General features: G+C 42.7%; 1 protein-coding gene across 3 annotated transcripts; it reads left to right on the top strand.

Annotated features, from left to right (window-relative positions):
- Positions 1–191: 191 nt before the first annotated feature.
- Positions 192–25674, top strand: dyrk4 (dual-specificity tyrosine-(Y)-phosphorylation regulated kinase 4). 3 transcript variants are annotated; one of them, XM_069163589.1, is made up of 15 exons: positions 192–358; positions 953–1022; positions 16085–16168; positions 17762–17914; positions 18107–18257; positions 18512–18675; positions 19863–19999; positions 20790–20930; positions 21754–21892; positions 22146–22227; positions 22339–22511; positions 22637–22697; positions 22914–23043; positions 23534–23691; positions 23921–25674. In XM_069163589.1, exons 1-15 carry the CDS (start codon positions 327–329, stop codon positions 24190–24192), a joined length of 1947 nt encoding a protein of 648 aa, XP_069019690.1. In that variant the 5' UTR covers positions 192–326; the 3' UTR covers positions 24193–25674. The 3 variants fall into 3 exon arrangements, with proteins under 3 accessions (XP_069019690.1, XP_069019692.1, XP_069019693.1); XM_069163591.1 differs by lacking the exons at positions 192–358; positions 953–1022 and adding an exon at positions 9836–10435; XM_069163592.1 differs by lacking the exons at positions 192–358; positions 953–1022 and adding an exon at positions 12625–13226.
- The last annotated feature ends 766 nt before the right edge of the window (positions 25675–26440 follow it).

Genomic DNA, 26440 nt, shown 5'->3' with positions numbered 1-26440 from the left:
CTCCCCCTTTGTCTCGGGCTCTCGCTCAAACACGCGCGCGCGCGCGCGCACGTAAGCACCTGCCTGAAAGCTGCGTCAGAAAAAAAAAAAAAAAAAAAAAAAAAAAAAAAAAAAACGGAGAATGAAATTGTCAGTGAGTACTTAGTGTGGAGGGTATAAACAGCCCATTGTGTTTTGGATAAGCCGGTGGTGGTAACGCTCTGCGGCACAAAGGGGCTGTCGGCCGGGTGTTCCCATCGGCCTGGAGCCTAAAAACGAACTGTTGGGCATGTCGCGCATGACCGCTTCATCACCGCCACCTTGTTGATTTATTTATTTTTTTCACCATGAGCGCGCCGAACAAGTCGTCAGAGAAAAGGTTAGTGTGACGTTCTCTTCAAAGTTTGTGGACCACAAATAAGTTATTTTTTTTATTTTTTTTATTAATGCATACAATAGCTGCATATGTTCCTTAATGATAAGTCAGTAGCCGATGTTATGGCTATAAAGTTTATGCGGCTGTATATGTACCTGTGATTATCTACATCATCTACATACATACGGTGGCTATTTACCTAATAAGACTTTTCATTTTGGCTGTGAACACCGGAAACTGCCTGACTCACTTGACACCTCTGTTTAATATACAACAAACTTGTGCCCAGAAGGTGTCAGTGTAGTTTATGGAAAAAAAAAAAAAAAAAAAAAAGGCTGCGCCGGTGAAGATGGCTCTTACAGCTGTGACTGTCTGTATGAGAAAACAGCTCACAAATTCATGTCATCTAAACACCGTGTTTTTAATATGCTTCTCATTTCAGTCAGTCAAGAGCAACAAGGACAGCATTAGTTCCTTCGTGCATAAGATTTATTTTTGAACCCTGAACCAATACACATGGTATCCGTGTAGGATAGTTTCCATGCCCGTGCTGTCCTAACCCTCCATTAAACTCTTGTTTGTTTTTTCTTTGGACAGACTGGGCTCCAGAAAAAAGCTGGAAAAGCTATTAAAGGAGAGAAAATGCACCTTTCCACTGCTGATCAAGGTATGAAGCTATTTATATCTGATAAATGTATTATTTGTTGTCATTTAAATAGTTCACTACATTTTGGCCTGACAGCTTGTTATGATAAATTACAGCGGTTCCCATGTTTATGTGGGGTGACGCAGGCCTCCAAGCAACCAAACACCCAGTGTTCATCCGCAGCCCATTAAATACATTTTATTTGGGTGATTGTGTGCACTCAGCAGAAGTGATTGAGTAGGGAACATACTCTGCTTTATGATGTTCTTGGCCTGCACCACTGAACCATCTGAGAGAGGTGCCCTATTCCCATTTGTTGGGAAGCGCAGAACTGCCCAGCTCCGAAGGCATTATATAAGTCCACATACTGTACTATATCTGAGGTCTTCTGCTCTGACACCTACTTCACCCCAACACCTCTTCGTCCTGGAAAGTTCCCCGGCTTTCATCTCTGCCCTACAAGGACACATTCATGCACCAGTGGATTGATTCCCCCCCCCCCCCCCCCCCCCCCCCCCATACTGCCTACATGCAGGGATTAGTGTGTTTCAAAGCCCCCTCAGACCTCCCTCATTGACCCCCTATAGGAAACTTTACTGTTGATCAAAGTTTTAATACAGTTTGGACCGCTGTGCCATTAGTGGACAAACCATTGGAGCAGGAATGGTTAAATCCTTTTGATGTAAAACACTGTGCAGGAGGATAACGCTCACTGCCATCTCACTCTGAAGCTACCTGGGCTCGGGCTTCTTTCAGGCTCTATTTATAAATACAGCAGGGATGGCTTGATGAAGAACATAGATGAAAAGGGAGGCAAACCATCTAATAACATATGAATATGGGGAGTGAGGGACATCACATTTAGATCATAGATATTTAATGAAAAAAAATGTCTCTCTTTTGCATGTCTACATTTGCATGTGTGAGGGAGGTTTTTTTTTAATGACTCACAGAGGAGGTCAAGTCAAATAGCAATAATGCCGGCCATTGTCATTTAAAATAGAACAACCAAACCAAGCTCGGCCTCATGTCTTACATGAGCAGCATACTGCAGGGTGGGTTGGCTGAACTCTTTTGTGATTAATCCCATCATTGCCCTTTTTTAATGCTTTGATCGCCGCACTTTAAAAAAAAAAGGATCCCGCTTACATAGATATTCTCATTAATTAGCAATGGCACTCCCCGCAGGTCGTTAAGCCCAACGACACTCGAGATAAGAACGCTGAAAAACATCTTTGAACATCAGTGAAAAATGGATGGAATAGCATCTGAGGCATCATTTGAAGTGAACTCTGCACTCAAGGGTGTCTGTTCAAAAGATTTATTTTTTTTCCTTTTCTAAGTTAGGATATCAATGCAAAGCACTTGCGTCATAACGAAATATAGACGCAAGCAGCTGCTCTCAACAGATGCACCCAATCACTTCAAGATGTCTGAGACTGTAGCGGGCAGTGTGTGTTTTCATGTTTGTGGATTTTACACAATATGAATCACCGCTGAAATCCACCTTCATCTTTTAGACCTCCCTTTTTTTTTTTTATATCAGAGTATATTCTTCTAATAGACGTGATTCATACAGTATATATAAAACTGCAAGGATGTATAATGTAAATTTGGGCATTCATCCACTCACTGAAGCTTAATCTTGAAGATTTTTATGAAAAGGTCCACAGTATATTGGGATATTTATACAAATATACAGCTTTTTGTCAAGCATATATTCTTTGTTTTTATAACCTTTATCAATGGTGAAAGAAAGAAGAAAGATGGACTGCAAATAGGGCTGCAGATGATGTTTATATTCATTGTTGATTAATCAGCAGACTATTTAATCAATCTATTGGTAGTTTGGTCTTTAAAATACCAGAAAACATTGACATATTTGTTTTCCAGGACACATATTGGCATCTGCAACAGTCCAAAAAGCCATGCTATGCAGTTTACAATTATACACAACAGAATAGAACAGCAAATTGTCTCATTGGAGAAGCATGAACCAGAGGATGATTGGTGTTTTTGCTTGAATATTACTTCAATATTAAAATACTTGCCAATTAATTTTCTGTCAATCAAGCTGGGATTGCAACCCTATGAAAGCACTGTTTCTAAACTATGTTAGATCACGATCCTGATTTTTGTTTTTGCGCACTTCGTGACCTGCTTTATTAGACTCGAGCGCTCGGCCCCGCCGTCAACCCTGCAGACTGTGGAATCAGGATTGTGTCTCCCTATTATTCTGATGAACCCTGCCCCTGATAGGGTTTCTCATCACAGCTTTGTCCCTCGTTGACATCGGATCCCCTGAATTAAAGCCAGTCATTTGGAGAGAGAGAGAGAGAGAGAGAGAGAGAGAGAGAGAGAGAGAGAGCTCACTTCTGCTGAATTATAGGCTGATAACAGTGTCACTCAGCACCGGGTTCATTCTGCGTTGGTGACTGAGCATAAATCATCTTTTTATTAGCATAAGGTGCCTTGCAATCATTTAGAATTGCCTTCCTACTCATTGATGTGCATTAGAGCGTTCTGTCATGTGTGTAGCTCAAGTTGTGTCCATGTGTTTGCATGCTCGCGAGCATTCATGTGTGCCAACAGAAAGGCCTGTGGCTTGTCGTCACATGGCCCGTGCTTGTCAACATGTGAATCTCCATGGAACCAAAATAGTCCCAGGCATAGCAGCATCCTCGGAGCTGTGGATGACTGTTATCCCTCCCACCGGTCCAAACAAGATCGTGAGAGCCTGGCCGGCGTCTGGCCTCACACTGCCCAGGCTGAGCGCAGGTGTGCCACAGCTGCAGGTTGCCATGGTGAGGAGGCCTTGTGGTGCTGCCCCAGAGAGGACAGCTGGACTGAGACACTCCTCGAGTCTGATAAACATTAATTGAATCTACAAAGAATACTGGGTAAACAACCACCCAGGGAGTTTAGTTAATGAGTGCCGGGCCTGGTTGCTAAAGTGTCTGTTTTCCTTTAACAGTGAGTCATGCAATACAGAGCTGCAGGGTTTTGCCAACGTCCTCCCCCGTCGCACCCTTTCATTCCATCTCCCATAGGCTCAGGAGCATTGTTGTGTAATCTGGTATTATCTAAAATATGGTTATATAAGAGGACCAGGTTGTTGTTGTGGTTGAAACACTGATTCCTTCATACATGACTATATAACATAATACAATATTTAATGGCTGCTTTTGAATCTTGGAGGCATTTTGAAAATAATCCTGCACCTAAAGCTATCAGTAATGACAGCGACATCAGGGGTTTTAGTCAAACCAGCCTGTAAACATTTCTCCAGTATTATTGTATATGGTCATAGTGGTTTAGAGACAAATGCAGATCAGGTTGTTTATCAACAGTCAATCAGTTTGCCTTTAATTCAACTGTAGATTTATCAAATGTAGAAGCACCTGCGCAAATTTAGACTGAATATTCACTGTGACTGCACAATTAAAAAAAACAATTTTCCATGTTTTTTTATATTTTAGTTTGGCAGGTATGAATGTATTTATTAGAAATGCTGAGAGATTTAAATAATGCCTGAATATAAATTTAAAATAAGTATAAAATCTGAAAAAAATAGTTTCATTTGTTTGTATCTTCTTATGACTATGATTATGATTTTTCATTATTATTGTTTAATGAATTACGTTCACCCTTCATTCATAAAGCATTTCATAACCATGATCACGATAATCAGGATTAACCTATAAGCCACGCATGTGCTGGTCTCAGGCCAGAGTGTATCAGTACGTACCTGCTGAGCAGGAACGGCCTGAGTGCCAGTTTTCAGATTACACCTGATAAAGCCAGGATTTCCTCCACCAACTCTTTCTGTCCGCTGTGTTTCAAGGACACTGTGTGGAACAGTATAGCCTGTTGTATTTGGCACCCAAAGACAACGAGCGTTTCAGCCCTCATTGTCCACACGTGCCACACATGTCAGCAGATTTAATCCTGCAATTTGCGCTAATTGTCACAATTTGAAGCCGGTGTATTGTCTGTCTCAGTGCAGCTCTGACACGGGGTCTTTTGTGTCCAGCTGGTGACAAAGGCGTATCACTGTTCAAAGTTTGTTGTGGTAGGTGACAGGAGAGTTGGTACTAACGGGTCAAAAGAGGGCTGACAATGCTCATCTTACCTGGGTGACAAAGCTCACGTCTGCCCATCACCCCTGTAAGACCAAAGAAACAGGCCAAAGGACTCGAGCAGTGACGGACCATGTCAGTGACTCGCTATAGGTTTGCTGCTTTCAGCCGTGGCAGGAAGGCTGGAAAGTAAAAGATAGGGGATGAATTTTTGGAAAGTTAAAAATGGAAAATGAAATGCGGTGACTTCTACTGTGTTGCTGAGCGGTTTTTGGTTTGTGGGGGCAACATTAGAGCCATTTGTGAACAAGTTGTGTGGCCCCAGAGCTGCCAGAGATGCCAGGCCATCATCACTCACACCGGCCTGATGGCGCGAGCACGTCCCATCCATCCTCAGGTTCTCAGACCTGGCAGGGCAGAGTCTGGGGCATTCAGGTCAACACCCGCACCGCACTTGATCGGGGCTGAGGCCTGCAGTGTTGTAAGCACACACTGCACTGAAAACTATGACACGCGCATTTTTGATTATGGAGATCAACTCCGATACACACGAGCACCTGTGCGAACTTCACGCCACACCTGCCTCAGCTGTCTCGCAAGCAGGGCCACTTATTCCACCCGACCGGGTGAAATAACAGCGACGCTGTGTGTGGCGGGCGGAGCCCCCCGACGTGGGGCCCTGGGTCAGGTCTCATTCCAGGAATGGCAAGCAGCAGATCTTAGATGAAAGAATGATGAACGAGGTAAGACTTCCAACTCTACGGGACTTTAGAGGGGAAAAAAAAACAAAAAAAACATACGACAGTGAAGTCTATACAAAGTATAGGCTGTGGTGTCTTAGTAGAGGTTGTATTGGCAGCTTCCTGACTGTTAACCTGAATATTTTCGGAGCATTTTCTCTTGCATGTGAACAGAGCATGTACGCTGCAAAACTAGGCTGCAGTCAATGGTTATAACACAGGACATCAGTGAACCTCTCACAGCATTACTAAGCTGCTGTATGTCTACATGTTTCACACTCCTGTGCTTGTGTTTGTTAGACATCGAGGAGAAATGACGACAGAAACTGCATTTCTTTTCTACGTGTTCAATGTTCTCATTCATTTACTGTCAAGTTTCTAAGTTCATGCCAGTGTCGTGCACACAGAAAGCAGCCCCACGGTTTCCTTTAATAGTTGACGGAGAATTGCTTCGCAGAAATGCAATTGAGACGAGAGCAGTGCCTGCAGTACCGTTTGCTGCATTTATGCATTTAACAAAAGGGGCGACAAGTGTTTTTGTCTGTTTTGTAGACTAGCCTAAAAAGTAAGGGATTTGTTTTTCACTGTTCGGGGAAATGGGGGAAAGCTATCGTTCATAATACGACAGAGATCATCTGCTTAACAAGGCCACAGGGAAATGACACGTGGCCCAGTTCTGGTAATTTTGGTGACAGTCTGGGTCTCTGTCTGATAACGAAGACAGACAAGGAGGCTCTCTGTTTGTGGATATTGCAGTACACAAAGTGATGAGTAATGTATTATAGAGCAGGAGAGGATTATGTGTACTCTGCGTGTAGGTGGTCTCGACGGGCCAGCACAGTTGACACAAATATGAAGTATTAGGTCAACATCCACCTCCATCAACCAGCCTACACAAACACACAAATGTGCTTATAAATTATTTATATGAGTGCGAACACGAATCCTCAGTGAGAAGCACAATTATTAAACATTTTAATAAAGCGAAGACCGTGTTTGGTGATTCATATTCTGCAACCCTCATTTGTAAAATAATTAATTCAGAGCAAGGACTTAAAAACTAACGAAAATAGTTATTGAAAATGTAGTTTTACATAAATGAAGCATTTGCTTTAATGTACATGAAAATGCAAGATACTTTTATCACCTACAATTTGAGTAAATAATCTCACCACAAAGTCTATTTAGTCGCTCTTCTGGAGCTTCTGATTGCTGATATGAATCATATCAAATTAGCATATTGAAGTATCTTTTGCCTAATTGTCATGTAATTGTAGATAGATGGCAAAATACCAGTCCGATTTTCTCATGTGATTTTGCATACATTTGCCATATTGAGACATGTATCAATATCAAAAAATATCTTTATTAATATCATTAACAAAAACTTGTACTTTATTTCACGATTATTAGATGCTAACTTTTGATTTTTGTCAATTTGCATTGCCAATAATTTGTACAAATTGCTTGCTACAAACGTTTATCAGGTTATAAAGTGAGCTTCTGTGTTTACTTTCTAGTCACAGCGCAGGACGGCTCCACAGGACAGGACTGTGACTAATGCATGAACCCATTCAGAGCTTGACAATGCTTTTCTGCAGTCAAACAGAGATCAATCAGTGGCTTGTGTTGCTCTTGTTGGACACAAGATGACACGAGTTTTTTTTTAAATTATTTTGTCTCACCCTCTTCACCGTGGAGAGCCTCTCCACTTGGCTAATAAGATTTGGATTAGCTTGAGGACCGCTTAATTTGTTGCTGTGTCCACAACTTCAACCGCATGGAGACACATGCACAGGTTTACTCAAAGAAACACACACTCTCTCTCACACACACACACACACACACACACACACACACACACACACACACACACACAATCAGCCAGTCCTTCTGATAGAGAATGAGGACAATCAGGCGAAACATTTAGTACTTGTCTTGCTTGTAATTGCTTTTATAATAACATCTTATCAGATGTTCTTTTAATGCTCTGACTGCATGTGGGTTGTTCATCAGTTACCGTTGTTACAGTAGCCCTGTTGAGTCAGTCGCCCAAACATCAGCTCATACGGGGTTGAAAAGCCATAGGCGTCACATAAGAAACTACTCATCGAAAAGGTTTTTACAGTCTTAGATTTCTAAAGAATACTCGTTTCCGCAATTGGTTAAACAGACGTCAGTGTTCCTTTAAGTCTCCCTTCACAGAAAGCTGCGAGAGACCACAAACACTTTGTCAACCGGCACACTTCTCTGCGGAAACAATTTGGAGCGCCATTAACATGTCACATTTAAGTCACAATTGACCCTATAATCACCTGCGTGTCTGCGAGTGTGTCCAAGTGCACGCGCTTGTGTCAACTTGTGAACTTGACCCATATCTCACACGGTGACATGCTGTCACTGAGAAGCCTGCTGTGCGGCTAAAACTGCAGATGCCGCGCTGCACCTGCCAGCCAGGTCAAACGACCCACGCTCCCCTCTGCCAAATGGCGGCGGGACACTGACACTGTCTGTTTTGGCTGACGGCTTACCTCGCTTCAGTTTGCCTCGTCTGGCGCCTGGCAGCGGTTAACCGAAGGCCCGACAGAATGCAAGGCACCAGGTTAGTCCTCTCAGAGGAGGTAATTCAGTCCTGTTTTAACAAAGCCTCATCTGGTCAGGTGTATCAGCTCCAATCACCTGCTGTTCACTCTATCCAGGCAACAGGCTGTCTATAGACTCTGTTACAGTGAAGTGTTAAAATGGCACTTACTTTTGCACTTTGTAGTCTGGCTTTCTTGAAGAAATTGTATTTTCTCGATTCTTGTTGTTCCGGGTTTTTTGTACCCTCATGGTTGAAATGCACTTATTGTAAGTCGCTTTGGATAAAAGCGTCAGCTAAATGTAATGTAATGTGCAGGATCAGTAGATTAAATATTGCGAATCAAGAACCTAAAGAGAATTAGGAAGAGAAGAGATACAGCAGCTACTGTACCTCTGTGTCGTATATAAATGTCAGAACTGGCTGACTGGGCGGTAATGAAATACAAGACCCCGGTGCTTCATGCTACAGAAATAGCAACATCTTTCCTGTCACCAAAACACAGTGATTTACAGATTATATTTTTGGGAGAAGGGCCGGAACTAGCGGGAGCAAAAATACTTGTGCTCACTGGGATGGTGTCCTTTGCTATGAAAACAACATTTAAAATGTAATGTTGCTCTTTAACCTGCCTTATGACTTGAGGTTAAATAGAGGGGTTGGTACTTAATCATCTTTTAGTACCCCTCCAGTACCACATTTAATCATCAACACTGAATAAAGACGTAGAGGTAATTACAACACTTTGTTCCCCCATGACTATCTGCAATATTAAGCTCCTCGTCAGCCTGTGTGTCCTGTCCTGCTGTGGACTCTGCAGTTCTCTGCTGCTGTGAGCAGCAGGCAGGAGGCCAGCAGCAGCTATAGGGTGGGGTGGGGATAGCTATTTGTCAGCAAGACTGTAGCATCCCACAGGGGTAAAGCAGGTGGAAAGGAGGGGGGGGGGGGGGGGACGGGAGGGGGACAGGGGTGGGGGGGGGGTGGGGGGGGGATGGAGGAGTCTACAGGATACAATGGCGAGTGAGAAGGCAGAGGAAAGTTGCCAGCTTCTGCTGAACCACATGGGAGCCCCATTAGAGCTTGCACCTCCTCCCTGTCTGACTTCCTCAGCCTCATGAAGAGCCCACCTGGGAGGATGATGGGATCTGTGTCTACACCACCTTTCTCTCCGTGTCTGTCTGTCCCCAACCCCCATCCTGCGCTCCCACAGGCCTCTTTTACTGGAAACCAAAGTGCCAGGCCCCTGCTGCTTTGTCTCCGGCTCAGGATGGGTCCCCAGTCGAGTCCCATCCATACGTCACCGGCAGCAGCGAAGACAGAGAGCGCTCCCTCACCGATTATAGCACAAAGCGAGAGCATCCTCTCACTGCCTGTCGGCAGTCTGCCTCTCTATTCTGCCTGTATCCCGCAGCACAGAAAGTAGTTTGCAGGGAGCCTGGCAGAGAAGGAATCACGGGGGCACCGAGGTCTCAAACAACCGGAACGTAACCTTATACGAGCACACGATGCAGCGAAGCCAAGTCCAAAGAGTACAGAGGAGAGCCGTGAAGAATCACAGGAAGTTCTGCTTTTAGAAGTCATTCAGATTTTCAGGATTTGCACACATCGAAAGAAACTCGCGGAAAGTAATGATTACCGAAGTTCACAACATCAAGGTTCTGTGAAGCTGAAGAGGAATTTTATTTGATCAAGTGGAGTCAAGGAGGAACACTGACGTAGAGCTTCTTGCGTGAAGTCCACAGGAAATGAAGGCCTGGCTTCATCATCATCATCATCATCATCAACATCATCCTTCATTCTGCTCCCTAAACACGAGGGCACCAATCTTCTCTCTGACCTGCTGAGTAACTACCTGCCCTCTGGCTGGAAAGGGTGTCAAGAGGTTGAGGTGGGCTTCGAGGTGGGCTTCGAGGTGTGGCCGTGGCAGCATGGGGGAGATGTGCTATGTGGGAAGACGGGACCTCACCTGCCTGCTGTGGTTTTAGCTTCCTCCAGGGCTGCTGCTGGGGCAGGAACAGGAGGGTCCAACCCGAGGTACGTTTAGAGGCAACACAGCCTGGACAGGATTTTACACAATTATTTATTTCTGGGTTTTTTTTTTTGTCCACCCAGCCACACCCTAATCTCTACATACCCACACTCCAACTCCTTCTTTATCCCTCGTTTGTGCTTTATTTCCTGTTCTGAGCAGTTAAGTCTTTATTTTTGGAAATCACTCACTGGATTGCACAGTTCTCATTTCATCTTGTGGCATAAACTGTGATTCCTTGTTTCATAAATGTCTGGTTGCCATGGTGAGATATAGCGTATCTTGCTTTGTTTTGCTCCAGCTGCTCTCATGCCTTGTGCAATGCGCTTCGTCACCTGGGTGACAAAATGCACACAGCATAATGACTCTCCCAGGTGAACTGTGGGAAGGTTTACAGTTACTGTCGGACAGCCAGGGTAGCTGTTTCATCTGGTTTCCAGTCCTTATGCTGGGCTAAGCTGCTTTTATTTTTAGCACACAGATATGAGAGTAGTGCTGATATTATCATCTAACTCCCTTTTTTTTTTTGTATCCCAGTCGGGCTGCAATGCAGTCGCAGAGTATGTCGGATGTCGGATTTAGCCTAAAATTGTGTCGTGACCATTGTCCAAACTTATGCACAGTGCCTTCCTCTGTCACTTCTGCAGTTGTAATCCAGGTTGTATAAGATGAAAACCTCCTACTGCTGCCCTTGTCATTATTAATCAGGCTAGATTTAAAGGAGCCCTTCTACTTCTGAGACTGTCATTTTGTCCTGTGTCACCTCATTCTCCTGAAGGGCCACTCCACCAGCTGGGGAGGGGGGGGGGGGGGGGGGGGGGGGGGGCAAATACCCTCAGAGGCTCAGCACAAATCCTGAAATCATACGGCACTCTTCACATGCGCGTTAGCACCACCTCGTCTCATCTCTCTCCTTTATGATTATTCCATATTTTTTATGGAATGGTCAACTCCTGAAGTACAAAAACAGGTGAGTGAATAAAGTGCTGCATCAGAGGAGTGTAATAAGAAGGGCAGGAGCAGCTTCCTCAATGGCTGCTCATCCTCAAAGCTGAGGCTGATTACTGAAGTGGCCACCGCTGTTGCGTAACAGCTGTTGTCTCATCATATTCATCTCCTGTGCTTGTTCTCGGCTAATCATCACATACAGCTCCTGAGTCGTTCCCCCTCTGCTGTGGGGATTAGTCATTGGAAAACAAATGTCCTCTTAGATTTGCATCGTGACAGCAACGTGGTGTTAACACTGTAAATATCTGGTCTCTTGCTACTTGCTATATTTCTGCTCTTGTCTCTTGGTTTTATAAAGTTTATATAGACTTTAAAAGTCTGCCGGATCGCTCAGAAATTTATAGCATCGATTCGGGCCATCAATCACTGTTTGAGCATTTGTTTTTTTCTTTAATAGCTACTAAGTTCAATAAAAATTGTATTTCATTGTCATTTTTTCACAAAAGACAGATAGAAATAGCTAAAAGAGTCAATATATGTTTTCCATTCTTTTCCTTTAGTAATGAGTTAGCACCCTATTTCTCCAAAAAGAAAAACAGCACAAGTGGAAAACTGAATGCGCTACCATAAGACAGAGCCGATGCACGAAGTCGTTGTTGTTAACTTTTGTTGTTGCATAATCAAAGGACTTCGTGATTCATGTCAATAACAGAGACCTAAAGTCCTGAAAAATGAGAAAGAAACAAACCATCATGATATATTTTGAAGTGATTGTTTATCACCTTATAGTTTATCTATTGGACTTTAGAGGGGCTGAGTACTCCAATATGGGCCCTTTCTTTAACTCTGTGGGAAGAAATCTGGCTGAGGAGATACAAAATTATAATATCATATGCTGTTGGTGTTGTATTGTGTGTTTTTCATGCTGTAAAATCCTGTCGTGTTGCAAGTGAGTGTAGTTATTGTGTTACTGGCTGCAAGTCCGTGTACCCATCCTCCAAGGGAAGATGGTTTGTGTCCTTATAATCCATAATTCTTTTTTTGATTTACTTGCTTTCCAAAAAAAACAAAAAAAACTTCAGATTATTTGTATTTTGAGATCTGACGTAATTTCTTTCCATCGCAGCTCCACTTTTATATTTTCTTCGTTGATCCATTTGTTTAATCTGCTCCTCGGAAAGATGAGTTTCTCGGATACCGGCGAGACTGTGGCTGAATGATCCGCTTTTCAGCGCGCGGAGCCTCCGTGGATCTCATCTTAAGAGCGGACGGTCCGCGTGACACATTTTCACATTATCTTCGTGCGCTCGGGCAGTGTGGCTGGGAGCACGTGCGTGCGTCGGTGTAGAAAGCCGTCTCTCTGCAGCGTCGGTGTCGGGAGAGAGAGAGAGCATCAGTCACACAGCACGGTGGAGGTGGACGACAGCAAACGGATAAATAACAAATCTATATTGGGACAGCCCCAGCTGTCAGCGGTGGAAACCTGAACAGGTGGCTCCTTCGGTGTCTTAGCAGAACGCGTCGAGACGCAGAGACCCTCAACAGCTTGCCTCGCTCGCTAATCTCCTCCTTGCCGACGAGCGCATCGAGCCCGTGCGCGTAAAACCAGAAGTGCGGCAGGTTTGGGTTTGGAGGAATCTGATCGGTCATCGGGATTTTACTCATCAGTGTTGATGCAGTGTTGATCACGAAGTTGGACTCGTGGAGAGAGGCGCTTGGTTTTCATTGCTGGACTGACAAAGAGTCGGGACATAATGACTCTTTCTTGGATTTTATAATTCCTCCTCTGTGTTTTGGATTTTTAAGACTGACAGATAACGCAGCATGTTGCCAGAAATCAATAACAAGGTGAGGCACTTATGTTGGTTGACTGATTGGCCGGCAAAACAGCATCTTCCTCCGGTTCATTTTATTGGGGTCTGCACTCCAGGCTATATTTTAGAGAGTTTATTGGGAAGTTACAGAACAGATGAAGGATTTCTTATAATGGCGGGGTTAATGTGATTATCTAAGAAAATTAATATATTATTATATTATAGGTTACATAATATACTTTATGTCGGGTCATATCACTTTTATATTCCTGTATTGTCTCAGAAAGTAAATATTCCCATATTTGCTTTAAGTTTTCCATGAGATATTTTTGCCCAGATACAGGGCTAAGGTCCAGGCTAATTCCATTTTGGGAAAACCCCTTCCACAGGTATAATTTTAGTTAACACAAAAAACAAACATTTACTGTATATTCACGTTATCGATTCATGCCAAGAATGTGAATTCATTCTCGCTTTTGGATTTGGATTTTTTTTTTTTCTTTCCCGAGTTATGCCGCTTGAATACTTATTTTCTAGTCCGCCCCCTTTTTCCTGAGCGCGTGCCAAGTTATGATGAAAAATTTGATCCATTTCTATTTTAGTCGTTGTTTAGCCTACTTATTTCAGTGTTTGTTGTGCTGACAGATTCTGTAAGTCTATATGCGTATGGTGTATTTTTCAAACCTTACATGGAAACTGATATAAATTTAACCCTCACTGTTTTTGGATCTAAAAAGAATTTCAGCTTTGTTGTTGTTGTTCTTACAAACAATAAGGCAGAAAAACAAGAAATTAGCACTAATTCGAACAACCGACACAAATTTTGATCACATGGATTGATCACTTTGCAAGCGCCGCTCCCTCTGGTCACATCTGCTGCCAGCAGTAAAACGGCTGATGATGTGCAACGAAAATGGAGGAATGGCGTGATTGCACATTGTAAAACGACTGCCGCGTATCCGAGATGTGATAGTGTGAGTGAGTCCCGTTTTACAGTTTGTTGATGTTTACCCTCCTGGTTTTATTGCTTTAGTTTGACCCTCTAACCAACTGACCCTGCTGGAGGACCTTAATAAGCCTCACACACATCTGCAGGGTTGATCCCGTCTCCAGGAAAGACCCCCACACACATGGATAAAGTCAGCACTGCTGATGACTTTAGTTTCCTTGTCCTTTGTTTACTTATGTAACTTCATAAAGAAAAAAAGCACGCACAACTCGCGCCTAGATGCAACTAGAACTGTAGCGGGTGCATGGTTTTAGCAAGAACTAAATACAAAAATTTTTTAAAAAAGGAGAATACCGGCATTTACAGATCAATATATAACAATTTCTGGTGGGCAAAAAAAATGGGAAAAAAAATGAAGACTTTACATAAGTAAGTATGTTTGCGTTGAAAGAACATGGCTTATCTCACCCATGCTTCATATGCATTGGGTGTAAATGGATTGTGCATTTATGTGGAGCAAGAAAGGACAATTTACAGCATCATGCAATGACATCTTTCCGAGTCTGTGTTTGAAGTATTATGTTTCATCCACTGAATTTAAAAAAAAACAAAAAAAACCCGAATCCAATCTTTTATGTTTTGTGTGCATTCGCTGACTCATTATTACCCTAAATAACTGACAGCTTTCTCCACCACATGGACTGAACTGTGATCACAGTTTTTTCCCCCTGGCACTCGGGGCCCTGGCTGCCGTCTCTGTCTTTCCACCGGCTCGGTGCTCATTAGCCAGGCTTACAGCAGGCAGACCTTTGCAGGTGACGTTTTTTTTTTTTTTTTTTTTTTTTTTTTGAAGCCAATCTGCCACAGTGACCTATACGGCTCCTGCTGTCACTCACAACAACGCTCCTCATATTGTAAGACGACCGCATTGTTGTACCCTACCTATGTTTGGCTGGTTACATTGTCTTACTGAAGGGTGAAATCAACTTGAATGTGAATGGAGAAGCCAGGGAGCGTCAGCATGCAGTCTCTCTCCTGGCATCAGTTAGTTCAGCGTCCTCTCTCTGCGGTGACACCGACGTGGTGTGGTTTATGCTTCGCAATCAACGAAGCTTAAGATCATCACCAGAAAGCTGTTTCCTGTTTATCACCTGTGGACGACACCCCGATTAGCCCCGTCTCGCCGCGTCCCTCCGTCCCTGCCAGGCTGGTAGGGTGAGTTTAGCACGTATCCCCCGTGTCACGCGAAGCTTTATTTCCCCCTATATGGTTTCGCCCATCACGGTTGCACGTGCAACCGCTGATTAATAAGGCACGTGTAAGCTGGCTTGGTGCTGGAGAGAAGCGCGTAGAATCTTTTTTTTCTTCTTCTTCTTCTTTTAGAACGTCGGGTAATTGTTTTTTTTGTTGTTGTTGTTGTTTTGATAGCATTTATTGCTTCGCTTTAACACATTCAGTCGAACGCATCTCCAGTGCACGCAGGCTTCGAGGCACTTGTACACCTACTGCCGGACACACGGACGTGCACACACCTTCACAAACTAGCAGGTACACAGAGAGAATACTAGAAAGTGAGTGGATCGTTGTTGCTGGGTTTGTTTTTTTGCAGAAGTGATCTATTTTAGGATCATAGTGCATTATTTTTGCAAGTCTGGTTTCATCCCCGCTCTGCTGCCTCGAGGCCGTGTGTTTCTGAAGACACTGGAGAATCCATCCAGCCAGAACACAAGAAGCCATTTCATTATTATTTGTCCTTGACTGCTTTAATCTCTTTTGGTGTAAAGGGATTTAGAGTGTTACCGTGCCGTACAAAAGTAATTGCAGTCGAGAAATATTGTTACCGAGTGTATTTTTTGCGGCTTATTGGAAATAAAAGGCAGCTATTTTTTTTTTTTGCCCTATTTTGTATGGTATTTCATGAGTCGCTTTCATTCCTCCCTCAGACATCCCGACCGGAGGCCTTCCCTCACCCTCACAGACTCCCAGCAGAAGCCAACCGGATTGGAACAAATCGACCCTGCTCACAGGTCAGCGCTCCCCCGCTGCGTGGCGCTGGAACAGCTGACCCGTACCACGGCCGTGTTGTATCAACAATGCCGTCTTTTCCCTTTGAGCGCACGTCAAGGGTGTGCCTGAGTTGTTCTACGAACACCTAAAAAAAACACTGCTTTTCTTCGTTTGTCTTTTCGCAACACGTGTAATAAACTACGCCAGGATGCTTTCTCCTATTAGAAATCAAAGGCTTAGACAAAACATCATTCAGACGCTTTTTGGATTATTGATATGTAGCTCCTGAGTAAAGAAGAACATGATCTTTACAATTCAGTTCGTAAATTTCTACTTGATCCTACACATCTGTATGCACATACAGTATGCGGCGACGGGGTGTAACGCATCACACATTTCCGATGATATAAGAGCAGCTTATTTAAACAGCATGCCCCCCCCCCACTCTCCCCCACCCCCTCGGTTATGTACAGGCACGTAACTGTGTTTACTTTCTTTGCCTGTTGTGGCAGGTGCTTGTGACTATATTTAGCCCTATCTCTATGCGTCATAACCAAGTTGGCAGATCCTGCAGCAGCTCTCAACACGTGAGATAAAATATCAGAAAGTGCAAAAGCTCTTTTTTGGGGGGGAATTCTATTAATAAATAATATATAATACTGTATTATGTACATAGCTTTGCTAAAAGGTGCGCGATAGCATGCTGGATTGTAGGGAATCTCTTTTTGTCTTCGGAGTTGCAGCTCCAGAAATAAATACATGCTTTAAATACACTCTATAATGCGCCTCTTGTCACAGATACACTTCTGTAGGATGTCCTATTTTTTTTTCCTCCAAAAGACTTGGCGGAGGGCGGAGGTCTTAATTTTGCCCGTCATTGCCAGGGCTTAGCCTTACACATGTAATCGTGCTCCCAGAGCAATCAGGGTGGCAGACAGAGAAAACCTGGTTGATGCACTTCACCTCCCTCCACAAAGCCTCCGCAGACAGACTCTGTCAAGAAGCAGCCTCCCGGGGCTCGGCCTCCATTTTACTCTCACCCTGATCAGTAATTCCAGCCGCTACCTGCCTGGGGGGGGGGGTCCCGGTCACCCGAGTCCCCCACAGACGAAATGCACGGAGAGAAGTATAGCTCACTGAGAACACAAAATAAAACTGAGGAGGTGCAACCTGCTACACGCTCATTAAAAAAAACAAAAACAAAGGGGCTGTAACAAGCTTGTACCTATCATGTAAAAACAATAATGCATTTAGATCTCGCACTCCCTTCCTCTTCTTTTGTTGCCTGGTTACAACTGAATGTTTGGATTTCAATGTTATTGAAATGTTGGGTTACACTGCACAGAAAAAGATATTACAATTCCCCCAGCTGTGGAATTTCTTTGTTGATTGGTGTAAATATTCTCCCTGGTCCAGTTTATTATATGATCATTTCGGCCTCCAAAATTTTGTTAATATCTATACTGACAATACATTTTAAGCTTTTGTACTTTGACAAACCAAAGTGAAAGATTTAATTTCCATTTTTACTTTTGTTTGTACTTCGTACGTGTTTCTAACGTGTATTTCACTACTGAAGGCCAAACAAATAAAACCATTCCTCTGAATTGCAGAAGTTTGCCTCCGGTGTCGGGACTCTGCCTCAGCTCGAGCCACCGGTGGTCCAGGTGGTGGTCAGCAATGCCAAAAACCAGCACCAGCAGTCGGACAACATCCTGCCCCAAATTGCCAACAAAGGGGTTCAAAACAACTATCAGACCCACCAGGTGAGGCTTTCTTTCACCAGCAGACTGCGCTCTGCAACACAGGCAGCTAGTTTGGCATAATACTGTGTCACAAACTAGCTTATATAATTGAAAACTGAGAGCACTGTTAAAACATCACGAAGGTCAGCCGGTTGTGGCTTTTCTTTTCTTCTAATACAAAGGGACTCTATATTTCTGTGTGTTATTTAACAGGACGAGAGGCCGAAGCCCACTCAGCAGTTCAGCATGCGGTTTGGTGCAGCGATGGATAAAGTTTCAGTCTCCCGCAACAGCAAGATCTTCAGCAACAAGCTGGAGAAAGAGAAGGAATACGAGGGCCAAAGGTTACCCATGTCGCCTACAGGTATGTTGTCGTGGGTCAGAACACAATAACACTCAATAAGAAAGGCGAGGAGAAGTGATTTCGCACTCTGAATCTCTTGTGGGTGTTCCAACACAAACACTTAACCAAGTAATATTTTTTTTCATCTCCTGATGAAATGAAAATAGCTTGTTGGCATTGGCGGATGACTTTTCACAATCCTCTGCACTTGGCAGAGGTGCAATCAATACGAAAGTGAGTCATCCCGTCCTCCTCCGTCTTACTTCCTGTTACAGAGGCATTGAAGAACTTCCAGGATCGCCTGACGGACTATGAGCAGGAGGAGATCATGGACTATGCGGAGATCTGGTTCTTGGGTCTGGGCTCTCAGAAAATCGAGGGTTCCCAAGGGACACCGCAGAACTCCGGATACGATGACGAGCATGGAAGCTACATCAGGGTAATGTTTTGGATATATCAATAGTTTTACAGGTTTTACCCCGTGAGGCCTCATGGAATAGTATACATGATCACTGACTGTTTTACATCAGTAACCCCCTCTCAGTCACTAATTTTAGTCACAGACTGTATATAAACATGCATGTAGTCTCTGGGGCTGGAAAGTGAAGCCAATGTGGAAGTGCCCTAAAGGGCAAAACCAGTCGGGGGGGCCACTAGGGGCTGTTTCCAAAAACCTCTGGCGCCAATAGACTCCCATAAAAAAAAAAGCACCAACTGGTGCATATATCGATGACTAATTAGATATCAGTCATCTGATCCGAGTCTCTATCGATCTGAAGAAAGCTGGTTTTCCTACATTACTCGCAAGAACCGACACTCACAATGTAGCTGCTGAAAAAGGAAGAACTCCATTTAAAGGTTTATGGAATATTTCATAAAGAGGCAGTCAGCGATGTCACGAACACAGATTGTTAGTTCATTTTCTGATGCATTAAAAACTACCACCGTGTTTCTTTAAAAGGCCGATTGTACAGTTCATTTACAAGCACATCCGCATACAGCACATGCAATACTGCACAGACAAGACATTTAAATAATGACGAGGAAAGGCAAAGCGCAGACGTGCGCATTTCACTCAGACACACATGCACGTGTTTTCCAGCAGCCTAAGCTGAACTGTACGTGATCAGACCGCTTCATATGACCTTAATTCAGCAGCTGCAGGCCTGACCCACTGTTCATAGTCAGTTGACTGTATTGTTTAGTACCGTATACAATAAACTGCAGTGAGGTCACAAACCCTGTAACAACAGGCTTAACGGTCTCGTAGAAATCAGACGGCTTGTAGGTAATTGTGCGTCAATAGACAATATGTAATGAATGAGCTGTTTAAGGCCGAGTGACTGACCATTGTTCACACTCTCGTAAGTCTTTTGAGGCTCATCTCACTGCCACAGCTTTGACTGACAGCTACAGCGAAGCGGCGGGAGAATTAATGCTCGAGCTGCTGTGCGCACAGACAGGAACGCTCTTCTGTATCCCGAGACTGTGATGCCATTGAGTAAATGTTACGTTAATATTATGTTTATTATGTAATATTTCTCCTTATATTTCAGTACAAGCACACATTATATAATAGTGCAGTCTGCTCAAATATTCACTGTGCTCCTCCTTTTGTTCTTGCAGGTGCTGCACGATCACATTGCCTACAGGTTTGAAGTGCTTGAAGTGATTGGGAAAGGTTCCTTTGGACAGGTCCTGAAATGTCTGGACCACAAGAACAACGAACTTGTCGCCATCAAGATGATTCGCAATAAGAAAAGGTTACGATTTAATCGCAAATATTTCATTTGGAAACGTCATTCAGTCATTTAATTTACACATTTTTTTTTCCCAGAAAAGATCCTCAATTCATCAATCAAAGATCTTTTAAAAAAAAATACATTTTGTATTACGGTTACTGCATAATGCACTGTACTTCTCTAAATACCCTAAAGACTACAAGTTATTTGTCACGTTCATGGAGTCAACCTTTGGTTTTCATTTGATGCCCCGTTGTGCGTTTTTTTTTGTTTTTTTTTCTCTCCCCACATGCCTGCGCCGTGATCATTTTACGTTTTTCGGAGTCTGCCAAACCGTCGAGACCTGATTTAGCACGATAGAAGTCGGCACCTCGCGGTGTTATCTTACCTGTCCTTCCTCACCGAGGATCACAGCGGCTGCAAATGCCTGAGTGCTGTAGGTTAGCCGTCCGGTCTAACCGCTACTTCAATAATGCAGAAAACAAAATGGGTGCAAACCGTCACGGCACTGCCTCAGACAAACTCTCCACTGTGTCAGAGCATAGTTTTCATTTCTGCCGGGGGAGGATTGTGTTTGGTCGAATGTACAGCGATTTTAGGTTTTTTTTGTGATGTGATGATAAAGAAAAATAAATCTGAGATCATTTACAGCAGAAATGTTTCTAAAAAAAAAAGATTGTAATATCACCATTTTGGCAGGCAAATTAACACTCAAAACATTTCTTTGTTCTGGCCTGGCTATACTAGAAAAGAAGTATATATCTATTTTTTTTTTATTTCAGTGTCTTAACACCTGTGAATTTGTCTTCAGGTTCCATCACCAAGCTCTCGTTGAGCTGAAGATCCTGGATGTGATAAAGAGGAAAGACAAAGACAACCTCCACAATGTCATCCACATGAAGGAGTACTTTTACTTCCGAAATCACCTCTGCATCTCCTTTGAGCTTCTGGGGTTAGTATTTTCACTCACGGACAAGCACGCGGGAGTCTTACGGGACACTATGAAGACATGAGTGAATAATTGATCTTTTAATCAAAAGTATTAAAGGTGAAACACCTTCCTCGGGTAGAACAGCAGAGTGCGAACGCGGCGCTGCTCATCAAAGTCAGTACTTCGGCAATCGATCGGGAGTTAAGTGATTACCTGTGTAGCTTTGGCTATCTTTGTTTTAGCCCTGATCACTGCTGATATCTATTTGAGGGGAGACAGTTTTGTGTATCAGCCTGGCTGAGTGACCTTTAGAGGACGTCTTGGACCGCCACCTTGTCTAACATTACAGTCACCGAATCCTTTAGTTAAAGCCTTGATTAGGGCCCTATCTCTTACCCCTTCTTGCTTCATGGTGTGAAGGATCCGGTTACACAGTTCTAAAGAAGTTTATGCTTATCGCGAGGGGAAAGAAATAGCGGGAGGATCCGCTCCATGTGTCCGTCTGCCCCTGAATGGGAGCACAATCATAGATTATTTCCAAGTATGTGCTTGACAGTCAGCGGAGGTTTTAATAGGGGTGCCGAGGGTGTTGAGTGACATTGAACTTAGCAGCTTTCTTTTTTCAGAGCGTTTATTTGAGGATGATGAAGAAGTTATTCGTGTGGTGCATCTTTTTATAAGTGATCACTTGGTCACGCTTTCCCTCGTCCCGCGCGAACAAAGTGTTCGCAGACGACGAAAAAGAAAAAGTACCGTAAAGGGGGAAAAAAAATGTAATTGACATTGTCTTTTTTTTATCAGCACCTTGGACTAATCACACGTCCCGTTTTGTTTCATTCGACAGGGTCAACTTGTACGAGCTCATAAAAAAAAACAACTTCCAGGGCTTCAGTGTCGCTCTTATCCGTCGGTTCGCCCATGCTCTTCTCAGGTGCCTGCAGATGCTGCACAGGGAGAAGATAATCCACTGTGACCTCAAACCGGTACGGACTTCCGTAGCATCTGTAACACATCGACCTGTTTTTACAAGAGGAATTATGGGACTGACCTATCGGGAGGTCAACAGAACTTGACGTCGACCGCTCTTTCGCTCTGAAATCACTGTTCTCCTGTTGATGATTGGATTGCAAAGATTGGTCAGAACAATAATGTGAATTGTGCTCCGTCTTGTGGAGCATCACAGTATTGCACCAGTAAAAAGCAACAGTATTTGAATGCGTTTGTACTTCTGAACAGGAGAACATCCTCCTGTCTCAGAGAGGGCCGGGGAACATCAAGGTGGTGGACTTTGGATCAAGCTGTTATGAACAACAAAGGGGTAAAGACCTTTTTACCGTCAGGATATAGAAAGAAAAGGCCAACTGTGGTCCCGTGAACATCAATCTCACGTGTGAAACTCTCTTTTTCCGACTACTTCCACCTCCTTCAGTGTACACCTACATCCAGAGCCGCTTCTACCGCTCTCCAGAGGTCATCCTGGGTCACCCCTACAGCATGGCCATTGACATGTGGAGTCTGGGCTGCATCCTGGCGGAGCTCTACACGGGCTATCCTCTGTTCCCGGGAGAGAGCGAAGTGGAGCAGATAGCTTGCATAATGGAGGTACGCCATGGATACAATATTGTGTATTTGTATTGATTCAGTTAAGTTTAAAGCTTCATATATAATTTAAAATGGTTAGCGAGTTGCTTCTGCGTTTTAAGGAGTGCTGATATTTTAACTCGCAGGTTCTTGCAATGCCTCCAAATGACTTTGTTCAGTCAGCGTCGAGGAGGAGGCTGTTCTTTGGTGAGAAACTTTTTGATGTCTTATTTCTGTGGATATTTGACATGTTTATACACCAAACTACAGGATTTAAACTATTCAGCAGGCTACAGTGTTGGATATCTACTGTATATGTTACTAGAATATGAATGAGTAACTAGGCTGAAGGTGTACCATAATATATAATATATGTACTCTATGGATCCCAAATGATTTTACATATTGTCTTTTTGTGTGCAGACTCGAAAGGAAACCCGAGAAACATCACTAACAGCAAAGGAAAGAAACGGAGACCGAACTCCAAGGAGCTGTCAGCGGCGCTGAAAACTAACGACGCTTTGTTCTTAGATTTCATCAAACGCTGCCTCACGTATGTTTCATCTACAACTCGGTCTTACTGTTCATTAGATAACATAACATTTCTCTTTTTTTCACGTATTCTTGACTGGCTGAACACGAACAACTTTCTTTTTTTTTTGACTATTCTTGAACGATACCTTTGCTTAAAGGTTCAATGTGTATGATTTAAGGGGATCTATTGGAAGAAATGGAGTATAATATTCAAAAATATATTTTGATTAGTGTATAATCATCTGAAACTAAGAATCATTATGTTTTTGTTACCTTAAAGTGAGCCCTTCATATCTACGTAGGGAGCGGTCTTTAGGATTTTTTTTTGTAAATTCTCTTACACATTTGGAAAGGGAGGAAGAAGGCGAGGGGGGGGCCTCAGTTGGTTGCAATCTGCAACCTCACCACTAGATGGCACTAAATCTGACACACTGCTCCTTTAAAGGCTGCTTGAGGCGTGTGGATATTAACCTCCACTTTTAGACTTATCATTTTCCTGCGCTTTTCAGCTGGGATCCAACTAAGCGCATGACTCCCGATGAGGGTTTACAACACGACTGGATCCTGGAAGGAAATTTCAACAAAGTCCGGTCCAGGACCAGGCCGGCCGTGAAGAAGACCTCGGACAGCTCGACCACCACAGACAGACAAGCTAACAGCCACCCTGGTGAGAGTACAGCCAGCCTGCATTTACATGTTAAATGGAAGTTGAAGTAAAAAATGATGAATACAACAACTCAGATACAGAAAAAGTTGCCTCACATCGGTGAAATCTGTTACACTGCGGGCTGAACGCGCCCCTTACTTCCAATATCTTTGTCATTTCTTATGTCCGCCCATAACTGCAAACATCCTGAGAGAGGTCTTTCTCAATGTCCTTTGTTTCTTTGGTACAGCGGAGAAAGTCAGCCCAGAAAGCAACGGTAACGACAAGCTGAAGAGGGACGGCTCATCCACAGACACAAAGTTGGCTCCCGCCGAGCGTCTGCGGCCCATCGGGGCCTCGGCGGAGGAGGAGGCGTACGAAAGTGACGGCAATCTCTCCACAGATACCAAGCAGAGAAACGGAGAGAGGCCCGTTCACATCATCATCAAGCCTCAAGAGGAAGTGGGCACAGAAAGGAAAGATAGCCAGGAACCACCTCAGTGTTTGCCCCCTATCATCTAACAGCCCGGAGGGGAGTCACGCTGCGTTCAGGACAAGTGGGAACTGTCCAAACCGGAAGGCTGAGGAAGCTGCATTTGTTTGGCCTCGTACAGAAAATCAAAAAGACAGAAAATGCAACAAACACCGCCATGTTACAACATGATGTCACAAAACAACATCCTAGACAAGTCAGAGAAACCTTTTAAGGAAACTAACTACTCGGTGAACAAAACATTGATCTGAGGGGGAGACACACTGATCGTCAGCCGAGGGACATCTTCTATTTATTGTTTTAAGTATACAGTCATAGTGTATTATTCATGTTCTGTGAAACTTTTTTTTTTTTTTTTTTTTTTTTTTATGAGTGCAGTCAGTCAATCAGTTGTAGTCTTTAACAAAGTTGAGATGCGTTTGTTGGCAGGCATTTCGTCTACACGGGGAATAAGCGGGACGCCGATTAATAGCTCTCGTTCCTGCCGTCACTAGCTCCGTTACTGAACCCCATCTTTGCTGCGCATTGAAAACGACCGATAACCAGGTTCGACTTTTACTTGTCACGGTTTCCATGGTGGGGAAAAAAAACAAAAAACTTAGCCGATTTCAAAAAGCGCATGGGTAGAAAAACTGATCAAATCTGTTACTGCTTTTATTCTTTTCTTTTAGACATTTTAGCCTCATTTTACTTTCACAATGGTAAAATATTTGAAGGATTGTGTGCAATAAAGGCTGAGCCAAATGTTTTTGTTTTTTTAACTACAATAACAAAGAAATTATAATTGTCCTGTACTTTTTAATTGTAGAATAAAGTTGATGGCATACTGATTATTATTTTTTTCACTTATTTATTGTGGAATATCGTCGATTCTGTGTTTCATATTTGTTTAACAGTTGAACTCAACAATCATAAAATGTGTATTTGTAATAGAATTTCTTGTATATATTTCTGCTGTAATTTCTTATACATGTGGACTACGTAAGATATTTTAAGAAAATATTTCAGATATTTGTTGAGGATTTAGACAAGGTTTTACTTGTTGTGCTGTTACAGTATGAAACATTTTTGTAAGTCTGTGTTATTCCTAATATTTTTTACATTAGAAAACAAAAGGACAATCCTAATATTGATAGTTTGTGCCTTGCAGTATTAGAAATCTTGCACTTTATTATTGTGTGTGTACACCTGGATTAGAAACCGTTGCATCTTTACCTGACATGATTTTGGACTGCCCTGCCAGGATCCCTTTTATTTCACGAAATGATTTCTCATCTTGTTACCGAACATGATGAAAACAATTAACTTGCTTTTTATAAATGATTGATGTTTTTTAGTCGCTAACAGTACTCCACCTGAAATTGAAGATAGACCCGTGCCCTCACTATGTATTAGCAAAGCAACCAGAGATCCAAAGAGGATGGATTGTAGCTGAAATATGAAAAGTTAAAAAAAAAAAAAAGAAGTCATTTTTATGTATTTTAGGATGAAATAAAGAGTTGTTTCAAAGACTTTGTGTTTTGATATTTCATCATTTCATTCTCATATGTGTCCATGATTCAACCTGGGATGAAATTCAGGCCTCTTCAGCACAATTTAAATTAAACCAAAGACTTGTACGCTGTATGTAAACTGTGCTGGATAATGCTGGTGTTCAGTGAAGATAAATTACTGAATTAATACAACTCAGTATATCTGTGTGTTAACACATGTCATTAGCATACATGGGATGTACTGAAAACTCACAATAAATAGAGATGATTGAATGCTAATCATTATCCAAGTCTAATAATAACCATCACGATGGCTGACATGAATTGGAAAAGTGAGCATTGGATATAAAATGCAGTGTCATGAATAAAACAGCAAAGCGACAAACGGCTATCATCAGTAAAAATGTATATTTAAGTATATCAAATTCATATCTTTTTTTTTTAAACTGACATTAATATTAAGGTTAACTCCAATAAAAAAATTAAAAAAAAAAAAATTCTTAGTTAGTTAGTTAGTTAGTTAATGGCACCACAACAAAAGCATAAAGACCAAAACAGACAAAACTGTGATTTTCTAAGGTGGAGTTGCAGACCGTTCATGTCTATGCCTTAAAAATATTTCGTGACAATAAAACAAAATAGTATATCCATAAAGCTTAATTATGTTCTCCGTGGTTGAAATATTCACGCAAACGTCTTTTTTTTTTTTTTTTTTTTATTTATTTGTATTTATTTTTTTACTGTTAGACTTAATGTTGTATTTCAAAAACGTATCTTTACATGT

The sequence above is a fragment of the Embiotoca jacksoni genome, unplaced genomic scaffold, assembly GCF_022577435.1.
Source record: "Embiotoca jacksoni isolate LCO1_2020_lvr unplaced genomic scaffold, fEmbJac1.0.p SCAF_3, whole genome shotgun sequence".
Classification (NCBI taxonomy): Eukaryota; Metazoa; Chordata; class Actinopteri; family Embiotocidae; genus Embiotoca; species Embiotoca jacksoni.
This window is presented reverse-complemented; position numbering and strand designations above follow the sequence as displayed.

Coding starts and splice junctions, on each gene's coding strand:
- dyrk4 (XM_069163589.1), top strand. CDS start 327: ATGAGCGCGCCGAACAAGTCGTCAGAGAAAAG. Junction 359..952: donor AACAAGTCGTCAGAGAAAAG/GTTAGTGTGACG, acceptor TTCTTTGGACAG/ACTGGGCTCCAGAAAAAAGC. Junction 23,044..23,533: donor TTCATCAAACGCTGCCTCAC/GTATGTTTCATC, acceptor TGCGCTTTTCAG/CTGGGATCCAACTAAGCGCA.